At 38.7% G+C, this 24921-nt stretch overlaps 1 protein-coding gene across 5 annotated transcripts in view; it reads right to left on the bottom strand.

Annotated features, from left to right (window-relative positions):
* The window catches only part of LOC134535708 (uncharacterized), a 398944-nt gene that overhangs the window by 280991 nt on the left and 93032 nt on the right, over window positions 1-24921 (bottom strand). For all 5 annotated transcript variants that reach the window (XM_063374911.1, XM_063374908.1, XM_063374910.1 and 2 more), the window contains exon 3: window positions 6273-6341. In XM_063374911.1, coding sequence (XP_063230981.1) covers window positions 6273-6325 — 53 coding nt within the window. In that variant the 5' untranslated portion in view covers window positions 6326-6341. The remainder of the gene's footprint in view (window positions 1-6272; window positions 6342-24921) is intronic.

Below are 24921 nucleotides of genomic sequence, written 5' to 3'. Positions count from 1 at the left end.
GTGTGTTCATGGGTGATGTTCAGCTAGTGAACTAAATCATGTCTGACTTTCATAGTACGGAGAGAATTAAATGTGTGGACTACATTAAAAGGCACAAAAAAAGTGTGTATAAAAGTAAATGTGTGAGGATGTGTAAGGTGAATGATTTAGCAGATGATATTCAAAAGTTTGTGGGTGTATCTGTTTCAGTAAATAAAAATGATATTTTGTGTAGCAACTGTGTTACTTTTTATAAAAAGAAATTTCTGGAACTTGCTGAAGATGCAGAAGAAACATCCACATCAGAGAATTTTATTCCGGAGGATGAACTAGTAAGTGTTTTAAATAGCAGTCTCATTAAAACATTAAATGTAGAAGTATCACCATTGAAATCCCCTTCAGAGGTGAGATTGGATAGGAGAGAAGGTTATGCGAGGAAAAAGAAGATAAAATTAGTTGATGAGTTAAAAACTTCTGCTGTGAACAAATTACAAGACATATATCACGTGCATCTTTCAAGTGAGTCTGATGATGAAATGCCTGTGTGTGTCAATTGTAGTCTATGGTTTTCGAATATTGACTCAGCTCTTCATACTTGTAACTACAATGGAAAAGTACAGCTACTAACATTGGTACCACAAACATTTAGTAAAACTGTATTGAAGGAAAAATTACCTTCAGTGTCAAAGTACCTCATTGATAAATGTCGCACAGTTATAAAAAATAAGGGAATTTATGCTCAACCTGACCCCTATAGTGGACATCCTTTACCTACACAGGTACAAGATCTAGCATTATCATATTACCTAGAAGATAGTAAAGACTGTTCAAGGGAAAGTCCAAACAAAAAAGATGTTATTTGCATTAAGGATGGTAATGGCGAGAAAGTAAAAAAGGTTAAAAGATTCATGACAAGGTCCATCAAAGAGGCATACAAAGCATTCAAAAAAGATAATCCTCTTATAGAAATTAGTCTTTCAAAGTTTTATGCCTTACGACTAAGATGGGTGAAAATTCAGCCAGAACAGACTGTGTGTTCTTGTATTTACTGCAGTAACATGCAACTTATCTGTGTAGCTCTTCGAAATGTAACAAATAACCAAATTGATGAAGACTATCTTCTACTGAAGTGTTTGTGTGACGAAACAAGGAATGAAGATTGCTGGCTCGAGGAGTGTGGTGACTGTCCTGGCACAGAAACATTAACTGTTGAAAACTTTGGCTTGGGTGAAGGGGAAGAAGTTACATTTGCGATTTGGGAACATGGTGACCTCATAAAAAAAACTGTATCTGTAAATAATTTTCTGGAACATGTAAGGCATTGGGTTAAAAAAGCTATTCCTCACAGTTACATTAGGAAAATACAAAGGGAAGGAATAGCTGAAGCAAGAAGTTCTGTCCAACAAAATAATGCTCTTGTTTTACATTTTGATTTTGCTGAGAACTGGTCAGTTGTATTGCCTGATGAAATCCAAACTTACCACTGGCAAACTGATCAGCTTTCACTGTTTACCTGTGTTGCATACTTTGGTGCGGAAATAAGAAGTTTTGTTATAGTATCTGATGATATAGCTCACGACTCTGCTCACGTTCTCTGTGCTTTAGAGGTTATAAAACTGGAAATTTCAAAATTTTGTCAGTTAGAACTTTTGAGTTCAATAGTGTACATTACAGATGGGGCAGCTGGACATTTCAAAAATAGGTTTCAGCTGTATGAACTATGTAAAAATACTCAAACTGTTGAAAAAAAATGGATTTTTTCTGCTACAGGGCATGGCAAAAGTGCATGTGATGCAATAGGTGGTTTGTGTAAACACTTTGCAACTAAGTTCAATCTTCGGGCAGAGTGTGTTAATGCCATTAGAGATTCTGCTTCATTTGTTGCTGAAGTAGGTAACCTTGTACCAAAGATAACTCTATTGGCTCTTGAAAGTAAAACAATTCAAACGTATAGGTCATCTAAGGAAAAAGAATGGGCTACTGTAAAACCAGTTGTTGGAATACAATCTAAACATTACTGGCTGATTAAAAATGAGACATACATGGGACGCACAATTAAAGATAAAATAGAAATAGTTGTACAATCTAACCAGATTAAAACACATTATTCAATAAATGATTTCCAAGTAGGCCAGTTCGTTGCTTGTGTATACGATCAGAATTGGTGGATGGGACAGATCACTGGTATATCTAAAGAGTTGAACGACATGACAGTGTCTTTTATGCATCCCCATGGTCCAGCTAAAGGGTTTCAGTGGCCACAGGAATCTGGAAAGAAGAAGGATGAATGTCCGGTGCCACTACAAAATGTTTTGTTAGCAGTAAGCAATCCTACTCCACTTGGACAATCAGCAAGACTCCACACTTTCGACAAAGCTGAGTTGATGAAGATCCAGCAGATCTACTGTCTTTAATCAGCCAAATAATATTTTAGGAAGTTTGTCAATATATGTTACATATAGTTGAGGAAGGGTAAGCAGTCTACATATAATTATTAATTATAGGTACATATTGTTGGTTTCAATTTTACTTTGAAATTTTGGTTTTCATGCAAGTTAAAGAGTATGCATATGTATTATATGTGTGTATATGTATTGTGCATATTATGTTAATGTGATAATGTATACACAGACTCTCCTTTTGTAATTCCCAAGGTTTCCCCAATTTACAAATTACATCTCACTTTTTGAAACTAACAAAACATTTGTTAATTGAGTGTGCAGACCTTAGAAAATGTAAGAAAATTACATTTTCAAAAAATTCTAGAAATGTTTACAGGCAAAAACACACTATCCAACAAAGTGCATGCTATTACTAAAGGTGAGGACTACAAAGTTACAAATTTTCAGATTTTTAAAATATGGGATTTTTGAGTAATTTTCAATCAAAAATGGCACTTTTGTCAAATTTTGAAAATTTTAAAGTTAAATTTTAATAATTCCATGCATCATAGAATTAAAAACAATTTTTCCTGTAAAACTACTGTAATAGGTCCACATATTACCAGAATTACTTTTTATGAAAATTGATTATTCCACATAAAAATTTTTTTTGAAAATTCAAAAAAATTCAAATTTTTTGCCAAATTCTTTAGTTTACCCCCCTTAAAGATATTGTTGTTGGGCTCATTGGAACTATTCCACTCTGTAGTTCACTATAATAGGTACAAAATAAAAAAAATCAACAAAATCAGTATAATAGTTTTGAAATGCCGCTCATTTAAAAAACACCCCTTTTTCCACCTTTTTTGATTTCGAACCAACTTCAAAAGGCTATAACATGGGGAGAAAAATTTTTGGGACAAAATCCTTTTGGCATACTTCTTGTCTGCACTGGTTGTAACTGCTGTAATTTTTTAAAGCAAATCCGAGATGGTGACCTGACACGCTCCTGCCTGAATTGAAATGGAATGGCTCTGTACGAATACTCAACTAATACTCTTTTATTATCTTGTTTCAATAAATATGTTTTGTTATGGCTGACCTGATATCAGTGTGTATTATATGTTGCAGTTTCCTTAACCATTTTTTTAATTTCTTATTTATATAAATTCTTAACAGGTTATCAACTTTTGTTCTGTAGTTTTCCCAGTCGGCATATTTCCTCTCTAATCGTTTTTTGAATACAACCAAGTGCGGTGCCATTGAGCCTAAGGTCCTGGAGTCTTCCGTCGTGATTTGCCTTGGTGAGGTTTGGTAAACCGAACTAAGAGTAAATTAACGGCACACTTTCACAGAGACCACTGACCTAATGTCACTAAGTACAGGTGTTGTCGCAGATGAATCAACTGCCACTTATCCAAGGAGGTGGGCATGAATGGTATACAGCACATTGTTGGTGGTGATTTTCAATCTGTAAAATTCAAACGAAGTGAAAGAGTGCAGCCTCTTGCGATCATGAACAGCTCCATTCAGATACAAGATAGGGCTGTAGTCATCAATCCAATCACATTTTCAACGAATGACCAACGTGATACATTCAGATGAAGATCTGCGAGAATTTTTGCATCTCTTTTCGATGAGCATGGGATGAGAAAAGGATAAAAATCGAGCTTGTATATGGCTTTTGCACCGATTGAACAGGCAGATTTCAATAATACAAAATATGTCATCGATGAAGGGTTTTTGTTACACAGGGTCAAATGGCATAATGGCCAGACATATGCAGAAATTTGCAGCAGTTATGTATCATATGCCAAGTCAAACTACAACTCAAATACCATTGTCATTTTCGATGGCTACTCTGACGAAGCTTGTGAAAGCACCAAGTGCATAAAACGATTGAGAAGAGCACAAAGAAAACATTCTGCTGCAATATCATTTACAGAATCGATGGTGCCACTGTCTCACAGGAGAGTTTCCTTGCAAATTGCGAAAACAAGAACAGGTTGATTTCAATGTTGATGGAAAAATTTCATGATGCAAAAATGTATTCACAGCAAGCTGTAGAGGATGCTGACATCCTAATTATCACAACAACTCTTAAATGAATATGTAACAGTGGTGGGGGAAGATATAGACCTTTTGGTGATTTTGATTGGCCTGTGTAGCCCAGACATAAAAAATGTCTTCTTTTTGAAACCAGGAAAAGGAAAGGCGTCGCAAGCGCTCTACAATCCTCATCTTGCCACTCACAAAATCCTATCAGACCATATATTGTTCCTGCACGCGATGAGTGGTTGTGACACTACCTATGCTATTTTTAACCAGGGAAAACTGAAATTTCTCAAAGTCCTGCAAAAGAACAATGACCTGCAAGCAATCATTGATGCTTTAAAAAACCCTCATACACATCAGGACGAGATTGCCGAAGCAGGAAACGTGTTTCTCATCGCTCTGTATGGGAGAGGTCATGATACAAGCTTGAACGATTTGAGATACAGGCAATATGTATGTATCTTCATCGTACAAAAATAAAACCAACATTGCCTCACTACCCCCCACCGAAGCTGCTGCACGACAACATTCACTGAGAGTTTACTTTCAGGTGCAGCAATGGTTATCCAGTCAAAAAACACACTCAACGAGCAACAAAGAGATCCGAACGAGTGGGGGTGGAAAAAAACAAGAGGTGGTATCGTGCCAGTTCCAACCACTTCCAACCCTGCACCAGACTCGATACTTAAGCACATTTCTTGTAAATGTAAAAAAGGCTGCCAACATAATTGTGGATGCAGGAAGGCAGGTCTTCATTGCTCTCCAATCTGCACATCGTGCGAAGGGCTGTGTGATAACGTCGAGCCCCCGGAAGACAGCACTGACATAGACGAAGAAGAGACCGAAGAAAGAGATCGAGAACAGACTGAAGAGAGATGCTTACACAATGTGCAAGATATGTTTAATCTCACTATCTATTTCGTATTCATTCATGTCTCCTTGAGATATGGTCACAATTTGTTTTATCACCACCTATTTCATTTTCCAGATGTACAAACCCCAACACTGACGATAGAAAAACCAGAATCTATGTCAGAACCCGCCGCCTTCAAAGAACCTCAGCCAGAAACCTCTAAACGACTACAGCACATATAATTTTTGCTCATATAAAGGTAGATATAATATATAAACATTTGTAATAAAATAAAAAATAAGAAATTATGTTTCAAGATTTTTGGTTGGAATTTCAGTTTTTTGTAACCAAATTTGTACAATTTGGGACTTAATTTAATAACTTGAAAATTATGTAATTTTTGAAAAATTACCTGTATCTACCTTCACATATACGATCAAAGTAAGATATGTACAGATAACTGAAAGGAATTCACTAAATTACAGCTGTTAATAATAAATTAGAGTCTTGGAGTGGAAGAAAGTGAGTTTTTGGGGTCACAGCCAAACTACACCAATTTTCAACTAGCGCTTGAGCCCAAACGGTTATTCGGAGAAAAAAAACATAAAAAACAAATTGTAGGAAATTTTAGATACTTTCATTTTGAATAGAAAGGTTATTTACAAAAACTTTATAGTTTTCGAGTCATAAGCAATAAACTGCCAAAAATTGAGGTTTTTTACCTTTTTTTATTTTTTTTAAATGTTGCGCCATGAAATTTTGTTAGCAAACCACAAATTCGGATTCAGCATCCCATTAACATAAGATTTCAAAAAATCAAAACTACCCCAAAACTTTCCCGGTAAAAACCCAATTTAACTGGACTATATGGGTAAAGAGCACTGTTGATAAATCTCCATTTTAAAACTGAGAAAACTATAAAATAATAAATATACTTCTAGATAACATTCGGAAACATTGAGCTGACTCAGTTTCTAAGGAAGGAGCGCTCTGGAGGTACTCACTCGCCATTGGCCGGGCTCTTGGGACGCCATCTCGCCATGCCAGCTCGCGCCATGCGGGACCCACCGCCCCTACAACACATGCCTCAAGTTACCCATGGAAGTGGGCCTCACTATGCATTTATAACATAGTTTTTTTTAAATATTGTGTTAATAAAAGCCCATCTGATTAATAATACTCGTGGTTTTGTTTGTGTAGCTTCATAAATCACTAATAATGCAAAAAATATGAGCTGTGTGTGAATTTTGAAATGCTTAAAATATTTTTTCTTGTAATTTAGTCCGCCAATTTTTTTTACGTAAGGCACCTTAAAATGTAAAAGAAAAAATGTGAGCTATTCACATAGAATTATTTCTAACAGGGTTGGAAAAAATACCAAGTTAAAATAAACCTGTGTTTTGTTTAGACATTTTTTTTTTTTTTGTTTAAACCTGCCTTTTTTATTACATTAGTTATTTTGGTTCTCAGCATTTTAAAAAACAACCCTGCTTTAAAATAACGACGAGCGTGATAAATATTAGCAAATTGTGTTGTCGATTACATGACGCGAATCACACCAACCGCTAGAATTCGCTGATGGAGCAGTTATTTCGACAATCGAATCATTCGTCTGCGGAGAGAAATTTTAAACTGTCAACTGTTAAAAGTAAAAAAGATTTGAAGTCATGCTAAATACAAACTTTGGATCTCATTTTCAAAAAGGAATTTTATTTTTAAAAATCTGTCAACTTGTTAAAATTCACTAAATAGTTAATACTATAAACTTCCATTTGGCCTCGTGAACACTGGTTCGAGCCAGCCGACACAGATGGCAGCATCGTGGTTACACATTTCCCTTCCATGCGACTTCCGTTCCATTCACATAATTAATTCTATCAAATGCCATATACAGAGAGCTAAGATGTCTCTCTCTCTCTCTGTGTGTGTGTGTGTGTGTGTGTTTGTGTGTGTGTGTGTGTGTGACTGTACAAGCATGATATGAATCACAAGAATAAAAACAAAAAAATATAACCAGCACAAAATCACACTAAAAATTAATTTAAAAATTTTCATAACAAAGAAACATATGTAATTCAAATAAATAATTTTATTTAAGAGAAATATATTTCTAGCTAAGGATAGCCGAGCACATATTCATATTCAAAATATTTCACTAACACAATCAGTTTGGAATAAAAATTAATGCTTATAAGGTGCAAGACTATCAATATAAAAACCCATACGTCACTAATATCTAGCAATAAAGTCACGTGCACAAAGTAGTCCACGACGGTAGGTCAAAAAGGAAATCTAAAGGACTCTAGGATAAAAGGACACATCAGTTAGCCAGTCGGCAGGGCGTAAAACGGTGCTCTCTCGAACCCTGAAACATTGAGAAAATATAAAAAAGCACAGGATCGATGCCATGAAAGAAACTCCTATCAAATCTGCAACAAGGACTCGGACCTCTGGACAGCAATCGGCTGATGTGCAGAGCAGAAACAGGAAGCCGATGTCGCTGCCAAACTGATCACACCAGTAACTACGAAACAACCAGAGCTACTATCTAGGTCTACACTACATGTGGTGAACACACTAGCTGGGCTCCAACGAACAAGGACCTAGATATATGCCACCAAATGTTGACACCCTGGCTTAACTCCAACTAACAGGGTCCTAAGACTACCCCAAGTCATGGATGCTCTGGCCTGTCACCAACGAAAAAGTTCTCAGGACTACACTTCATGTGGTGGATGCCCTTGCTATGCTCCAACAAACAAGGACCTACATCTGCACCAAAGGTAGTCGATGCACTATCTCAGCTCACAATAACGAGGAACCTACATCTACACCAAAGGTAGAGGTCGTCCTGCATAAGCACCAACAAACAGGGATGTAGGTAAACCAATAGTAGAAGGCACCCTGGATGACTCATACAGGGACCTAGGTCTACACAAATAGTGGGCACCCTGGCTGGGCTCCAATGAACAGGGCCATGGGACTACACAATGACCTTCACCGAACAGAGTCCTATGTTTACGTCACAAGTGGTGGATCTTAGTTTTACACAAGTGGTGTATGCCCTGGCTAGCCTCCATGGAGCAGGAATCTAGGTCTACACAACAATAGGTCGAGCTCTGGTTGGGCTCCACAGAACAGGGACCTAGGTCTATACCACAAATTGTTGATGCCCTGGCTGGCTTCCATGGAACAGGGACCTAGGTCTACACATCAAGTGGTGGATGGAACCTGGACCTAGTTTTACCCCCAGGGCCTGATTAACCCTTAACTAATTAGGCTGCAGCCTAGGGCACGTGAATCGGGGGGGGGGGGGGGGGGGCCGCTGAAATCGTGTCTTCGCATGCATGTCTAGCATCATATCATCTACCCTACATATTTCAACTAGACCGAGACAAAAACACTAAAACTCAATGCGCTGTGAACTGAAAAGGCTTGGAACTCCCTGATTTTAACAATAAATTTTGAAATTTTATAAATCGCACGTAAAACAAACACTGACTTGTCACTGGAATCGGTCGGTGGTCGAGCGAGTGAGTAAGCTGGCAACAGCGCAGCGGGATGTAGCTCCGTGGGATAATCGGGCAAACAAGAGGTATTATCGCAAAGGCATGCGGAGTTTCTCGGGCGAGGAAAATGTCTCTGTCTGGAGGGATAGGAACCTACTATCACTCGCATAGGCAGGGCGTAGCTTCGAGGATAGATGCTTGGGCAAAGTGATTTCCTTGGCCAGAGGAATAGTCACCCGAATGATATCTTTGGCTGGAGGGCCAGGTATCCACCATCGCTCCCAGAAGCTAGATTAAGTGTCGAAGCGAATCACAGCAAAAACGGCATGATCGCTAGGGAGTTCGTAATTCCTCGGGCATGCAGAGTTCCTCGGCCGGGGGAGATATCTTTGGTTGGTGGGCTTGTAGACCATCATCGCTCCCACATGCAGGACATAGCTCCTAGGTGGGATGCAAAAAGAGGTATTATTGCTAGGGTTTGCAGAGTTCCTCGGCTGGAGGACTAGGAAACCACCATCGTTCTCGGAGGTGGGGCATAGCTACGAAGCATGACGCGGCAACAAAAGGTATGATCGCTAGGGCGTGCAGAGTTCCTCGGCCAGAGAAGAGGTCTGTAGCTGAAAGGCTAGGAGCCCACCATCGCTCCCGGAGACTGGATGTAGCTTCGAAGCGGGATGCAGCAAAAAAAAAAAATCACGTGAGTGCAGGGGCACATGACATAACCTATCCCATAAGTTTCGGCATATATTGTTACATCCATCTGCAAAATTATTTACAATACATAATTTTCAAAATAATTTTATGAAAATGAAATACCTGATAACATCTAAAGACCCACTCTGCAAGTAACACCAAGCACTTTGGAACAATATGGTACAGCTTCAAATATTCTCACTGCTCTGAGATCGATTTTAGAATGCTACTTTTCTGGTTATGTGGGAATACCTTGTTACAGCAGTGCATTTTTTTTCATTATGCTAGCAGATGACATTCACTCTCAGAGACAAAGCTTTTCATCGTGACATGAACGACAAGGACTGCACGAGTGCAATTACTCCAACAATGAAACTGAACTAAATCTTGATTTCCAAATTTAGAGATATCAGTGGAAATAATGAAATACCCCCACTATTTTCAGCATACATTGTTTCAACAATGTTAATACGATTTACAAGTCAACTTATTTTTTTATTTATGAAAATTATAAAAATCTATTAATATATCAATACAAAAGCTCCTCACTCTAGACCAAGCATATGTATAACAATTATACAGCACTAGTTTTCTTGTTATGCTGGGATCGTTTGGACATTTCTGTATTTTGGCCTTAAAAGGATACCACTCGTACAGCACACCACGAGAAAACCTGATAACCTTATTCTTTTCCTATAAAAACAATTAAACTATTACTTAACAGTACTGAGAGTAAACCAGTTTTTTTTTCCAAACTTTTTCTTCCTCTAGCAGAAGTTAAGTTCTCAAGATGATACGATTTTGAAGCATCGTAAGAAAACCTTATACGCCATGTTCATGGAACTATAAATTCGAAGCACGCCGAGAAAACCAAATCACAAAAATATAATACATACAATTTTCCAAAATAAAAAACATCGAATTAAAAATTTCAATAAAAAAAAATTACACTTGCTCATGCTGGAACTTCACACTGGACAGGGTGTGCTGTTAAACATATTTAGTAAACCCTAAAGTGTATTTTTGACGAATGAAATATGAAAAAAATTAGCAGAATTCAAAAGTATTTTTAACCTTATTTAGCTACACATTGGCTACTCAAAATAGTTCTCATCTTACAAATATTATTTTCAATATATCCAGCATTTCAATTTATCGTCACAGTACCTTAAAAAAAAAACATGATACTTTTAAGTTATCTGCCAACTTTGTTAAAATATGAGGCCGGTCCCATCTCAACCCAGCACTCACTGCAAGCACCACATTTGTACCAAGTTGCACTAATGAGGTAAACACTTGCTTGCCCAGATGGGGCCTAAATTGCATATTTGTTTATTTTAAAATAAGGAAAGGTCCAAAGTCCCTTTAAGAATGCAGAACATCAACAGAAAAAATAATTATATATTTTTTCATCTGCATTATATTTTATGTATTGTTTTTTATTCTTTTCTATAGAAATAAAAATTACAAAAATATAATTTTCTATAAATTAGGTAAATAAATTTATTAATATACAACAAAAGTTGTATTTTATAGAATAAGCTAACAAAAATTAAAGGCTGTGATGGCAAGCTAAATAAATATGCATCAGCCTGTATCAAAACAGGTTTCTAGAGAGCTAAAAGTATTTCCTCTGAAACTTATATGGCCACAAAAAAAAACTAAAATTCGTTAGAACAACAGGTACAGAAGTGCAGAAAAGTGTACGAAGTGCAACCTGGAAAAGACTAACTTTATGAACATCCATTAAAACAAAACTCTATTTTTAACACGTGCCTCACACAAAGACAAGTTAATGAAGATATCGACATACTACAAGAAAGAAAATATTAAATACAACTATTATTACATAAAAACATAAAACAAGACACTATAAAATTACTGGCCATTATATAAAAATAACAAACAACTAACTACCCAACTGACGAATAGCACCTTTTCCTCCTCTTGTGTAGACATTATGCAATAAGATAAAATAACATGGAAGTGTGTTTTGGCTACCATAGAGACAAAAATATTAGAATAGGTTGATTGGGCAGAAGGGGGGAGGGGTCCAGTTGCCCCATTTAATTTATTTAACCAGGTTAAGACTTTTGGTTAAAAATATCGTTACGTAATCTTTGATTTATTGGCTTGGTCACTAACTGAAACGTGACCAGGGCAAATTTATTTAAGAAGATATCTTAGCTTGAGTCAAGACATTCAAATTAGGCTTAATGACAGGCACTCCACTGAGCTGAACAAATAACTACACATTTCAATTCCTATTTCGTTTATGTTTTATTAAGGGTAATGTCTTTAAGGGGTGAACAGAGAAATTAATATTACACTAACAACTATTACGTTACCTATGGGTTAGAGAAATGAAGTTAATGAGTAAAACATACATGAACTTATCTATGGGTGCAGCCGGCCGTGTATTGACCCCCCCCCCCCCCTTTTTTTATACTTAATTTAATGTTAGTCAATTATATTTTTAAATTTTATGATTAGAAATTTTTATATCTATGAAAATTTTCATTCTCAAGTTTTGGTTTTCTTTTTTACATTTTTGAGATCCCGATGTCCACATACACACATGCTGAGAACTGCAATGAAGTCACTATTAAATAAACTAGTCTTACAATTGGATCAAGAGTTCCTAGAGAATCGTCTCCTTGGCAGCTGCGATGGGACGGGACCAGATAAGCGAGATCAGCGGTGGTCTGGGCAGAAGGTCGGCCCCTGAGGCAAAAGGCCGGGAACAGTGGCGTACGGAGAATCGCATCGCATCAGCATGGATAATTTGCCGTCCACCCATGCGAAGAGGAGGATCAGGGGTGAAGTTGAAGGCCGAGGGTACACTGCGCAGTTGGTAAAAGGAGAAATAAAGGCAGAAAGGGACCGCTGAAATGAAAGTGAATCTCACCGACTGTGGTGGGTGACGCTGAATCAACAGCACTACTGGGTGGCGGAGAACACGCCAACACAAACTAACATGAAGAGGTAGAAAAATAAGTAGCTAAATCACTACATGTTGGATGGAAATCGCAGCAAAAGGGGGTGGTACTCCCCCAGTACACAACTACACAGGCTGCGGAGAGCCCTCGAGAGCGGCAGGGGAGAAGTGACCACTCAAGTGGACGGTGGCGCTGGGTGGCAGCGTCGACGTGTGGTTGGCGACAGTGCCGCTAGGTAGCGCGCAGACATGGCGGTCAAGCATAATGCCTAGGAACAATGTCACTAGACTCAACATCAAGAGTCGCTAGAAGGTCGCTAAAACCGATTCTACCAGGGGCGGATCCAGGTTTCGTTCTGGGAGGGGCATAAGAGGCCAGTGACGGTCTGAAAGGGGGAGGGTACATGAAAAAATTAATAGAAATGTATTGGTAAGTAATTAAGTTATAATTAAATAACACATTGTGTGCAACAACATACATATAAAAATGCTAATGTTTAATGAAGTATATTATTATCATTGAAACTATCACATAAATTGTTGTTTAAATCACAACTGACAAATACTAGAAAAATGCAATTGCTTTTGTAACAAAATTTAACAAGAATTTAAATCAGATTAAAAAATATATGTAGGTAAGTTATGCATCGTCGTCACTTAATAAATGAAGTAATTTTTCGATATCCTGCTCCTCTGACACAGCCGCTGTTGAAGCAGAGGGTTGAACGTCGCTCAGAAGCTCATGTTCCAGTTCAATGGTTTCTGTTGCTAAACATTAACGTTTGTTCGCTCCAAAGAGTTGCAACACGTCCGACGGTATTTCAAACGATGCAAAATCTTTATTTTGTTTTTCCAACTGATCTCTCAACAGGATCAACACATAAATAGTTTTTAACGACAAACCATTGTGTTGATTTGTTTTTATAATGTTCATGGAACTGAATACTATTTTTGCTTCAGCATTTGATTGTGGCAACGTAGAATAGTGATTGCCAGTTGTGAATTCAAAGAAAAATTATTCTCTCATGCGGCATTTTTACACTGTAAAACCTCACTCCAAGATCGAACAGTGTTAGTAGTGTTATTCCACTTAATCAAGTTGATATTATGCCTTTCTTGCAGCATACCGTCTATGAAATAGCTTCTAAAACCCTATTCTTTGGCTACATCGACTTTTGCATTATTTTTATCTACTTTTAATGTCTCTCCAACATTTAACATTGACTTTTTTTCAGGATAGTGACGTTACTTGTTAGTCTTTGTTGGATCTCCTTTATGAGTTTCAGACTAAATTCAATGGACCTCGTCTTCAAATAATTCTTATATTCTTGAGACAAACTTGACTCGACAATTTCTGTTCAAACGCAAAGCCAAGGTGTGGTTTTGCATACATGCATTCGTTCGGAACTGGTGTTGTCAACAAATCAACACATGGAAAAATTATGTTTTTTTTTCCGAGTGATTGCATGAGAAACACTAGATTTATCTAGTAATATTGTTGGGTCACTGTCTTCACCTTCAAATGCTTTTAGTGCTATTTGTAGGTATTTTAAAGTATGTTTAAGGTAAAACCTGTAAAGTTTATTTGAGTCGTCACAATACATCTTGTACAAAAGATAAGCTGTGTAGCAATTGTCTTGAACCCCTGAAAGTGAAAAATGTAGCTTTAGTTTTTCCCGCTGCTCCAGAATCCTGAGTACAGCTGGTTAAATTGAAAGCCAACGAGTTGCAGACTTTCAAAATTTGTAGTGGCCATTTGCCGCAATTTATCGTCTAGTAAATCTTTTTATATTCTTGTATTTTGGGAGAAATCAAAAACCAATTATCGGTTTCCCGTACAAGAAACTCTATGTTTCTAGGTATGGTATTTACTGAGCCGTGTGAAACAGCAAGTATGCAATGGATCAATACCAAATATTTTAAACCATGTTCTCTTTTGAGTAGTTCGAAAAGACCATTATTTACTCCGACCATTACAGAAGCATTATCTGTGCCAATTCCTACCATATTAGCGATTGGGATTTTGAAATATTTCAAGGAATTCACAAGAACAGAAGCCAGATTTTTTGCATCGGCAGTTTCTACTAAGGCGAGCTTGAGAAATGCTGATCTAATGGTATGGTTTTTTCCACTATAGTACCGTGTAACAATTCCTAGTGCTTTTGAAATTGATACATCTCTGTATTCATATATTAGTACAATGTATTTTTGGGAGCCAAAACTTCGGTTATAATGTTAGTACAATTGTGCATGTAATTACATGTTTTTAGCAGCCTCATCACTGGAAAACAACTTTTGACACAGTGGGCCTAAATGATCTACAGCTAAAATAAAGAAATGTTCCGCAATGAATAAAGAAAGGAAACCTTCAACTCTGCTTGATATTCTAACTGTAGTTTTAGTAACAATTTTCACAGGTAAGATGGCTTGACTTTTTTAACATCCGTTTTTTTGTTTATGCTCATTAGTTTTTTAATTATAATATCACTCAAGTTAGCATAAAACTCTGATACATGTACTTGACAGCTTGCCCGAGATGAGTCTCCAAAAACTGGTTTCAGCAATCCCTTGAATTATGGCTCTGCTTCCCACGTATCTCGATATTTTTGGACGTACTGCTTCTTTTTCTGAGGAAATCCATTATTCAAGCCACCACAACACAAGTTTAAGCACTTTATTATTACTTAAAATAAATTAAAAAGAGAGCGAGATAGAGGATGTAAAACAATCAACTAAGTCGATATCAATCCGATTGTTCAGTGTACAGAACATAAAATCCGGGGATTCCCCGACCGCAATGCTCTTGTGATACCACTGGTAAAAATAATTTGGTTACGACTTACCATTTCGAAAAAAAAAAAGGTGTTACTGGACAGAAATATATTTTATTATTACTTAATATTAAATACTTTATTCTGTAAAACAAAAAAAAAATAAAGTTAAAAAGTTGAAAATTACAAGGATATCGATAAGACTTATTGACGATAACACTAGTAGATAGTGCGTTGTTCTATAGTCGTATTATTATTCTAGTTTCAGTGTAGTACCTACTCTACAGTTAAATACTTGCAAATTTCAAGTTTAATTTTTTTTTAAGTTGACAAAACCATATCCATCGTCTAAAACCTTTTTTGATTTGTACCCCAAAAGTCATCAGATAAGTCGCTAAAGCAATTTGTCATCAAAAGTAATTTCTAGCGACAACACTGGCTGGGGGACGGGAAGGACAGGTGGCCCCACAGGAGGGGAGCAGCGGGCTGAGTGCTGGTGCACACTGGCACACTGTGCTGGGATCCGCACGCCCGTGCATCGGCGGCCATGTAAACTGTATAAGGGATTGCTCCCCCCAGCCATCTTAGCCGTTAGGCCCTACCGGCCTGGGCCCCCACGGGCGTGGATACGCGAGACAGGAGAGGTGCTGGAGATCCAGCCATGCCCAGCAGAGACACCACCGGTGTTTGGACAGGGGGACGTGCAGGGCGAGTGGAGCTGGCAGCTGCTAGCACAGCGTCCGGCCGCTGCAGTACTGACTGACTGCAGTTTACCCACTGGGGGTACAGAAATTTTAAAGATAATTAAATATGAACCTCGTAACCTTGATCAAAAATACAAAAAAAAAACATTAAGAAAGCTAAGGAAATGTATAATTTGAGGCACAATACTTAGATCTCCAAAACCTCCATATTTCTTGGAACACCCCCCCCCCCCCCCGCCTATTTTTTCCACTCCTTTCTTCATGTTGTGTCGGCATAGTGGAGCTACGTACCGAGTATATATACCCTAGAATCCCTCCCCTTTACCCACTGTTGCCCCTCAATCCTCTGGGATTTCGGAACATCGAAGAAGCAACTGAATCCTTCTAGCATATTCTTCACTATTCTGTAGTAAACTCGGCACAATCGATACCCAGACGAGGCTTCTTCTTTCTAATTCTTAGACCTGTCTGGTTGAATTGTTGGTTATGTTGAATAGAAGACAGTTCACTTTACTCACTACTCAGTTTATCGTTGCTATGAATGTTGCAGTTTTTGTTGATAATGTTAATGACGACACCTGTTTTCGTTTTAATACATTTGTTTCACAGGTAGGTTAATTATACTATTTATCATGTCTTCAATTGTGTTTTTAGTGTAGAAACATAAAAACCAAAATCTCAAGCGTCTCGTAACGTTACACAAGGTCACAAATGTACCACTGGACTGAAATAATGTAAGAGTTTCGACGACATTGTTGATACATATTTTGTAACATTCTATTGTGTGACCAGCTTTGTTGTACTGGGGTTCAATGTCATTTAGTTTGATAATTTTTTAACCGACTTCAAAAAAGGAAGAAGGTTATATGTTCGACTGTATGTATTTTTTTTATGTATGTTCACCGATTTCTCCGTCAACTTTGGATCGATTTTCGAAATTCTTTTTTTTTGTTTGAAAGGGTATACTCTCGAGGTGGTCCCATTGTCACCAAGTCATAATCTGATGCGGGTATCGTATGTAAATCGAGGGAAATCCTGATATTTTATAGGAATATACACTGTGGTTTTGTTAAACTCTCTCAAATCAAAAGAAATCTATTAATGATTCAGGTGTTTAAGCCTAAGAGTCATCACTTCAAGCTGCTAGATGACGATGGCAGCCACAGCACACCTTACTGTTAGGAGTTAGAAGAAAATACTGCAATATGTCGACAGAAACTACTTAGCAGTTATTGGATATACGTGGACATGTAACACAACAAACAAAACACTAAAAGTCAAAAATAACAAAATACAGATTTAATCCAAAAGACAACAATGCACGTAATACTTGTTATGTATTTTTGTCTTATTTCGTTTAGTAAACAGTATTACAATTACTTATTAATTGTCTTAATCTTCAATTTCTCTAATGCTTTTTCATCATGTAATCGGTTAAGTAATTTATTTGGTTCTAAATCACAAAGTGCAATACTGTCTAATGTTTTCACTCGACTTAATGCAACATAAACTTGACCTTTGGCAAGTTTTCCCCCCCTAAGTAAATGACGGTTTTATTTAAAGTGGTACCCTGAAGCTTATGCACTGTTACAGCCCAACTTAGGATAAATGGCATAATTCTTCTTTCGACATACCCATAGCCTTTTGTTGCTTGAAATGTTGCTGATACATGTGCTATTTCAATTAAGCCGTCCCTGTCTTTCACTTTAGTGCCAATAGTCTCATCATCAAATTTGATAGAAACTGCATCAGGCAGTTCACCTGCTTCTAACTGATCACGACGAAGAGCAGGCCACCTAAACTTGCGTATGACTGCCATAGCACCGTTGAAGAGACCTTCAGTAACTGATATGTTACACCTTGACACTACTCTCTAATCTATGACCACTTTTAGCATGTGCAACAAACCACCACAGTTATTTTCATCAGCAGGAATTAAATTAGATGGTAGTCTTTTTCCGTAGGTTGCGGCCTCTCTCGACTCATCGGTAGCGTGCAAGGTATAAACGCGACTTGAGTGATATAGTTGATCCGTCATTTTAGAGTTATAGTCATTCACCAATCTGATCGTTGGAAAAATTAAAATTGCAGCGCCATCTGTAAAATCATCAACCTGTTCAACTCGCCGTCTTTCACACAAAAGTTGCAATTGTGGATTGTAAGATCTCCAAACAGTAAATTATTTAATAAATCTACAAATTCCACGACGCTATTTTAACGCATATTGATTGTTAGTTCGCAGAATTTAGAGATGTTGCCATAAATGAATTTCTGCATTTAACCACGAAAGTTGTTCGAAGCACCAATGTCCTTTAACTGGCGGTAACTGTATAATATCGCCAAATAACAATACATGGAACCTCCAAAAATAAATTATTGTTTTTTTAACTCCTGCAGACGTAAATGGATAATTCACAAATTTTCGTAGGTTACCATTTATATTTCAACCACTACTAAACATTTGATGTAACACCACTTATGTCTTTCCCGTTCCAAAGGCTGTCCACTCATTTTACGATGTCATGGTAGTACCCTTTTCTATTGGAAGAGAAAAAACTGAGTGTAGGGTTCTACCAGAATTTTGCCGTGCCGCAACACCCCTTAAAAAAACAACTTTAGTAGGCCTGCCCATGAAGCTAAGTTAGCGACAATTTAATTGTTATAGGTAATTAACTAACTTATATATTACTTACCTACCTATATTCACACTAAAAATGGAAAAATAAACCAACTTTTAAAAAATATATCTACCCGACTTAAAAAAAAAATCCCTACACTAAAAAGCGAAAAATAAAAAATACAGATTTAAACCAAAATACAACAATGCACATTAAACTTTAAATTTATTTTTGTCTTATTTAGTTTAGTACACAGTATTATAATTACTTATTATCAATCTATCTACATTTATGATTTATTTATACAATTGCAATGTGACAATTCTTGTCTAAAACTAATACCTATAATTTTAATAAACTATTATTATTGGTATGTGCTACCTACTGATCAAAATTAAACTAGTTAATGATTTAAGTTTGAAAGAATACTATTTAACTTAAAAAAATTTCATTGCATCCACGATAACAAATTTTATGCCTGTTTTAGTAAATGATCACAAAATATGTAAAAAAGAGGTGACGTACTTGGGCAAAAGCAAAATCTTGGAATAATTAGCGACGGTCACAGAGTTAAAAAAAAAAAAAAGTGCCAAAATTGGCTTGGTCATAAAAGGGTTATTTTCATTTTTAAGTCTTCAAATAGCGTAAAAAAGCATTTTAAGCAACTAGTTTATGATATCGTCCTTACCTAGTTTAAAACTTAATATTTACATACCCAAGAAAGAGAATAATGTAATTGAAGGCAAAACACAAACTGTTACATTGCTACTGCATTACATTTGATACACTAATCTAAATATATATAACTCAAAGGTGACTGACCGACTGACATAGTGATCTATCAACGCACAGCCCAAACCACTGGACGGATCGGGATGAAATTTGGCATGCCGGTAGATGTTATGACGTAGGCATACGCTAAGAAAGGATTTGGATTAATTCTACCCCCAAGGTAATAAAATACCACTCACTGACTCACTCATCACGAGATCTCTAAAACTATACACCCGATTGACTTGAAATTTAGCATAGTTACTCATTTTGTGATGTAGACGCTCACTAAGAACGGATTCTGCGGAAATCCGATCCCAAGGGGAGTTTCGGGGCGTAATATATCAAAATTTCCAGTTTTTGGTAGGAAATCACCATGGCAACGGCTGTTGCTTTGTTGATGCTTCATTCGTCTCTATGGCAACGACTATTTCATTGTTAGTGCAGTCCTCATCACCGTTGAAATTTTGGCGGGTACTTTAAATATCAAAAATTGCCTTTTTTTTTCAAGTATATATATTTTACAGACTTGAAACTTCACAGTAATGTACCTTATGTTACGCAGGATGACATTTTCCGAAAATTAGATCCCATGGGTGGTTAAAACCAGGCAACAGTGGGTACTTTGTCTGCATGAGAACAGGATTTTGCATTGTTCATGCCTTCTGCGTCTCCATGGCAACGGGCATCGCGCGGCAGTGGCGTACCCACAAGGAGGGGCATGTATAATGAGCGGCGCAAGAGTGATCTGCCTGTAGACTGCCGTAGCGAAGTACGGGTACATCAGTTGTACGTTGCGTGCACGAGTCGAGAAACCATCGGTGCTATTCATTTTCTCTCCGGTACATTATACAGCATTGTAATAAATTTTCACTGAATATTTTTTATTTACCATTACTGTAAATGGCAGATGTGGCTTAATTTTTTTCCATTAGTATAGCCGTGCGAAGCCGGGTCGGGCAGCTAGTTATCGTATATAATCAATTTAACGTAGAAAAAAAAAAAAAAAGCCAGTCATGGAGACTGTCAACAGAAGTGAAAACTTAAAACTTTGTTTTTAAATGTGTAATATGACATCATTTCTACATACGTCAAATTTACGTAAAAAAGGTTTTTGGTATTATGTCAGTACGATGTCAGCATGATATAATTTATCCTCACATCATTTTTTAGTCACAACAGATGTCAGTGGTATGTCAAAATTACGTACAAATTCATTACCTAGCTATGACTTATCAGTGATGTCAGACCTAGGTCATATTGTATTCACGTGGTCAAATTAACTCCACTTACTGCTACTACAGCATGTCGGTGATGCGAACTCACAAGATTTTACCCATCCAAACAAAGAGTACAACACGCACATGATTCAGTCGAGTATATACAATGTACTAGTGTATATATGCGTATACATGTACACAGACTGGCGCAACACGTCACTAGCATGTCGGACACGCGAACCCATAAGTTTTGCCCCTACCAAAAATCGCTCAACGCGGCTAAATAAGTTTTCACTTCAATATAAAACACAACCGACCACTTAACAGTTTACAATAAAGGTTGATGTGAGTGACGCGCCGCGCTGCTGACTAGTTGCCGCGGTCACAGCAAGTCTCCTCGCCTCTTGGCACAAACCACAGCCACCATGACTCGTCAAACTTCATGGAATCACGCTATAACGACTCCCAGTTCCTTTGTTTTACACACTTGTAGAAATGCTACAAATATTTTTACTTTCAACTTGTCATATATATTATTTATCTTAGTCTCTGCTTTTGAGTAATTTTTTTCAATGTTCTTGGTATCAAAATCAGGGGTGATACCTATACTTCGACGATTAAGCGAAACCTTCAAGGCAGCCAACCCCCTGCCACCCGCTTGCTACGCCGCTGAAGAAATGTAATGTGAATAGAAGCATTACAGATTGTAATCAAGGAGCAAATTAGAGTGTAAAATACTACAATGACCCGGATGGTCTAGACACGCAGCAACGTAAAGCTTCGGAGGCCAAAATGGCAGAAGCGGCGAGGTATATCGCGGCCGAACATGTTACGCAGGTAAAGCTGCGAGAAGATGACTGAGTACAACTTGAACAGTATTTTCAAGCAAATCAAGTATTGGGAGGAAAAGTGTCCAATATTACTGAAGTTGCTGGATAACGATGCATATACCTTTCTTCGGGATTTGCGTACGCAAAAGAGACCGCCAGAATAGAAACTGCCAGAAATTGTGACGTTCAGGAAGAATCACCTGAAACCAAAGATAACTGAAGTAACCGAGCACACATTTAAGGTACGAAGATTTAAACATTGTGATAATTATAAAATTGTTATAAGATAAGTTGCAGAATGTGAAGTCTGAAAAATGGTAGAAAAATTAAGTTTGAAAAATTGTAATAATTTTGGCGAATTAAGGTAGGAAAGTAAATATGTTAACTTGTATCCAGCAAACAAAAAAGGAAATGTAAACCGAATGTTCATTGAATATGTGTGATTTATGCAAGGTACGTAACTTGAATAGCGCAATGAGGAACCAAATTAGAGTTTAAAAAATACACCTTCAAATTGTCCTAAAAAATTGTAAAAATTCCATCTTGAAACAAGCAATGTAAAACCGACACATTCTTCCTTATGCTTCCATTTTTAAAGTCAATGAACTCAATTCTGTAATTTGCCAAACACTGTAAAAATATATAAAAATAATGTGTGTAACTGGTAAACATTGGCTAGTTAAAAATATGAGAGGAAACTTAATGAAAATAAATTTCACAGCAGTAAGACATGAGAAAGTTAAATTCTCTTCAAACAGTAAAAACGAGACGCTATCCAGGTGGTTAGGAGCCTGCTATTGTCTAGTAGGTACTGTCGATCCCAGCATCTCGACCTGAACCGTGTGATTGAGCAACGAGTCGGTATCCAAGTGGTTAGGAGCCTGCTATTGTCTAGTAGGTACTGTCGATCCCAGCATCTCGACCTGAACCGTGTGATTGAGCAACGAGTCGGTATCCAAGTGGTTAGGAGCCTGCTATTGTCTAGTAGGTACTGTCGATCCCAGCATCTCGACCTGAACCGTGTGATTGAGCAACGAGACGCTATCCAAGTGGTTAGGAGCCTGCTATTGTCTAGTAGGTACTGTCGATCCCAGCATCTCGACCTGAACCGTGTGATTGAGCAACGAGTCGGTATCCAAGTGGTTAGGAGCCTGCTATTGTCTAGTAGGTACTGTCGATCCCAGCATCTCGACCTGAACCGTGTGATTGAGCAACGAGTCGGTATCCAAGTGGTTAGGAGCCTGCTATTGTCTAGTAGGTACTGTCGATCCCAGCATCTCGACCTGAACCGTGTGATTGAGCAACGAGACGCTATCCAAGTGGTTAGGAGCCTGCTATTGTCTAGTAGGTACTGTCGATCCCAGCATCTCGACCTGAACCGTGTGATTGAGCAACGAGTCGGTATCCAAGTGGTTAGGAGCCTGCTATTGTCTAGTAGGTACTGTCGATCCCAGCATCTCGACCTGAACCGTGTGATTGAGCAACGAGTCGGCCTCCAAGTGGTTAGAAGCCTGCTATTGTCTAGTAGGTACTGTCGATCCCAGCATCTCGACCTGAACCGTGTGATTGAGCAACGAGTCGGTATCCAAGTGGTTAGGAGCCTGCTATTGTCTAGTAGGTACTGTCGATCCCAGCATCTCGACCTGAACCGTGTGATTGAGCAACGAGTCGGTATCCAAGTGGTTAGGAGCCTGCTATTGTCTAGTAGGTACTGTCGATCCCAGCATCTCGACCTGAACCGTGTGATTGAGCAACGAGTCGGTATCCAAGTGGTTAGGAGCCTGCTATTGTCTAGTAGGTACTGTCGATCCCAGCATCTCGACCTGAACCGTGTGATTGAGCAACGAGTCGGTATCCAAGTGGTTAGGAGCCTGCTATTGTCTAGTAGGTACTGTCGATCCCAGCATCTCGACCTGAACCGTGTGATTGAGCAACGAGACGCTATCCAAGTGGTTAGGAGCCTGCTATTGTCTAGTAGGTACTGTCGATCCCAGCATCTCGACCTGAACCGTGTGATTGAGCAACGAGTCGGTATCCAAGTGGTTAGGAGCCTGCTATTGTCTAGTAGGTACTGTCGATCCCAGCATCTCGACCTGAACCGTGTGATTGAGCAACGAGTCGGTATCCAAGTGGTTAGGAGCCTGCTATTGTCTAGTAGGTACTGTCGATCCCAGCATCTCGACCTGAACCGTGTGATTGAGCAACGAGTCGGTATCCAAGTGGTTAGGAGCCTGCTATTGTCTAGTAGGTACTGTCGATCCCAGCATCTCGACCTGAACCGTGTGATTGAGCAACGAGTCGGTATCCAAGTGGTTAGGAGCCTGCTATTGTCTAGTAGGTACTGTCGATCCCAGCATCTCGACCTGAACCGTGTGATTGAGCAACGAGTCGGTATCCAAGTGGTTAGGAGCCTGCTATTGTCTAGTAGGTACTGTCGATCCCAGCATCTCGACCTGAACCGTGTGATTGAGCAACGAGTCGGTATCCAAGTGGTTAGGAGCCTGCTATTGTCTAGTAGGTACTGTCGATCCCAGCATCTCGACCTAAACCGTGTGATTGAGCAACGATACGGTATCCAAGTGGTTAGGAGCCTGATATTGTCTAGTAGGTACTGTCGATCCCAGCATCTCGACCTGAACCGTGTGATTGAGCAACGAGTCGGTATCCAAGTGGTTAGGAGCCTGCTATTGTCTAGTAGGTACTGTCGATCCCAGCATCTCGACCTGAACCGTGTGATTGAGCAACGAGTCGGTATCCAAGTGGTTAGGAGCCTGCTATTGTCTAGTAGGTACTGTCGACCCCAGCATCTCGACCTGAACCGTGTGATTGAGCAACGAGTCGGTATCCAAGTGGTTAGGAGCCTGCTATTGTCTAGTAGGTACTGTCGATCCCAGCATCTCGACCTGAACCGTGTGATTGAGCAACGAGTCGGTATCCAAGTGGTTAGGAGCCTGCTATTGTCTAGTAGGTACTGTCGATCCCAGCATCTCGACCTGAACCGTGTGATTGAGCAACGAGTCGGTATCCAAGTGGTTAGGAGCCTGCTATTGTCTAGTAGGTACTGTCGATCCCAGCATCTCGACCTGAACCGTGTGATTGAGCAACGAGTCGGTATCCAAGTGGTTAGGAGCCTGCTATTGTCTAGTAGGTACTGTCGATCCCAGCATCTCGACCTGAACCGTGTGATTGAGCAACGAGTCGGTATCCAAGTGGTTAGGAGCCTGCTATTGTCTAGTAGGTACTGTCGATCCCAGCATCTCGACCTGAACCGTGTGATTGAGCAACGAGTCGGTATCCAAGTGGTTAGGAGCCTGCTATTGTCTAGTAGGTACTGTCGATCCCAGCATCTCGACCTGAACCGTGTGATTTTGCAACGAGTCGGTATCCAAGTGGTTAGGAGCCTGCTATTGTCTAGTAGGTACTGTCGATCCCAGCATATTGACCTGAACCGTGTGATTGAGCAACGAGTCGGTATCCAAGTGGTTAGGAGCCTGCTATTGTCTAGTAGGTACTGTCGATCCCAGCATCTCGACCTGAACCGTGTGATTGAGCAACGAGTCGGTATCCAAGTGGTTAGGAGCCTGCTATTGTCTAGTAGG

The sequence above is a fragment of the Bacillus rossius genome, chromosome 10 (genome assembly GCF_032445375.1).
Source record: "Bacillus rossius redtenbacheri isolate Brsri chromosome 10, Brsri_v3, whole genome shotgun sequence".
In the NCBI taxonomy this organism is placed as follows: domain Eukaryota; kingdom Metazoa; phylum Arthropoda; class Insecta; order Phasmatodea; family Bacillidae; genus Bacillus; species Bacillus rossius.
Note: the sequence above shows the minus strand (reverse complement) of the source record. Positions and strands in the feature narration are given on the sequence as shown.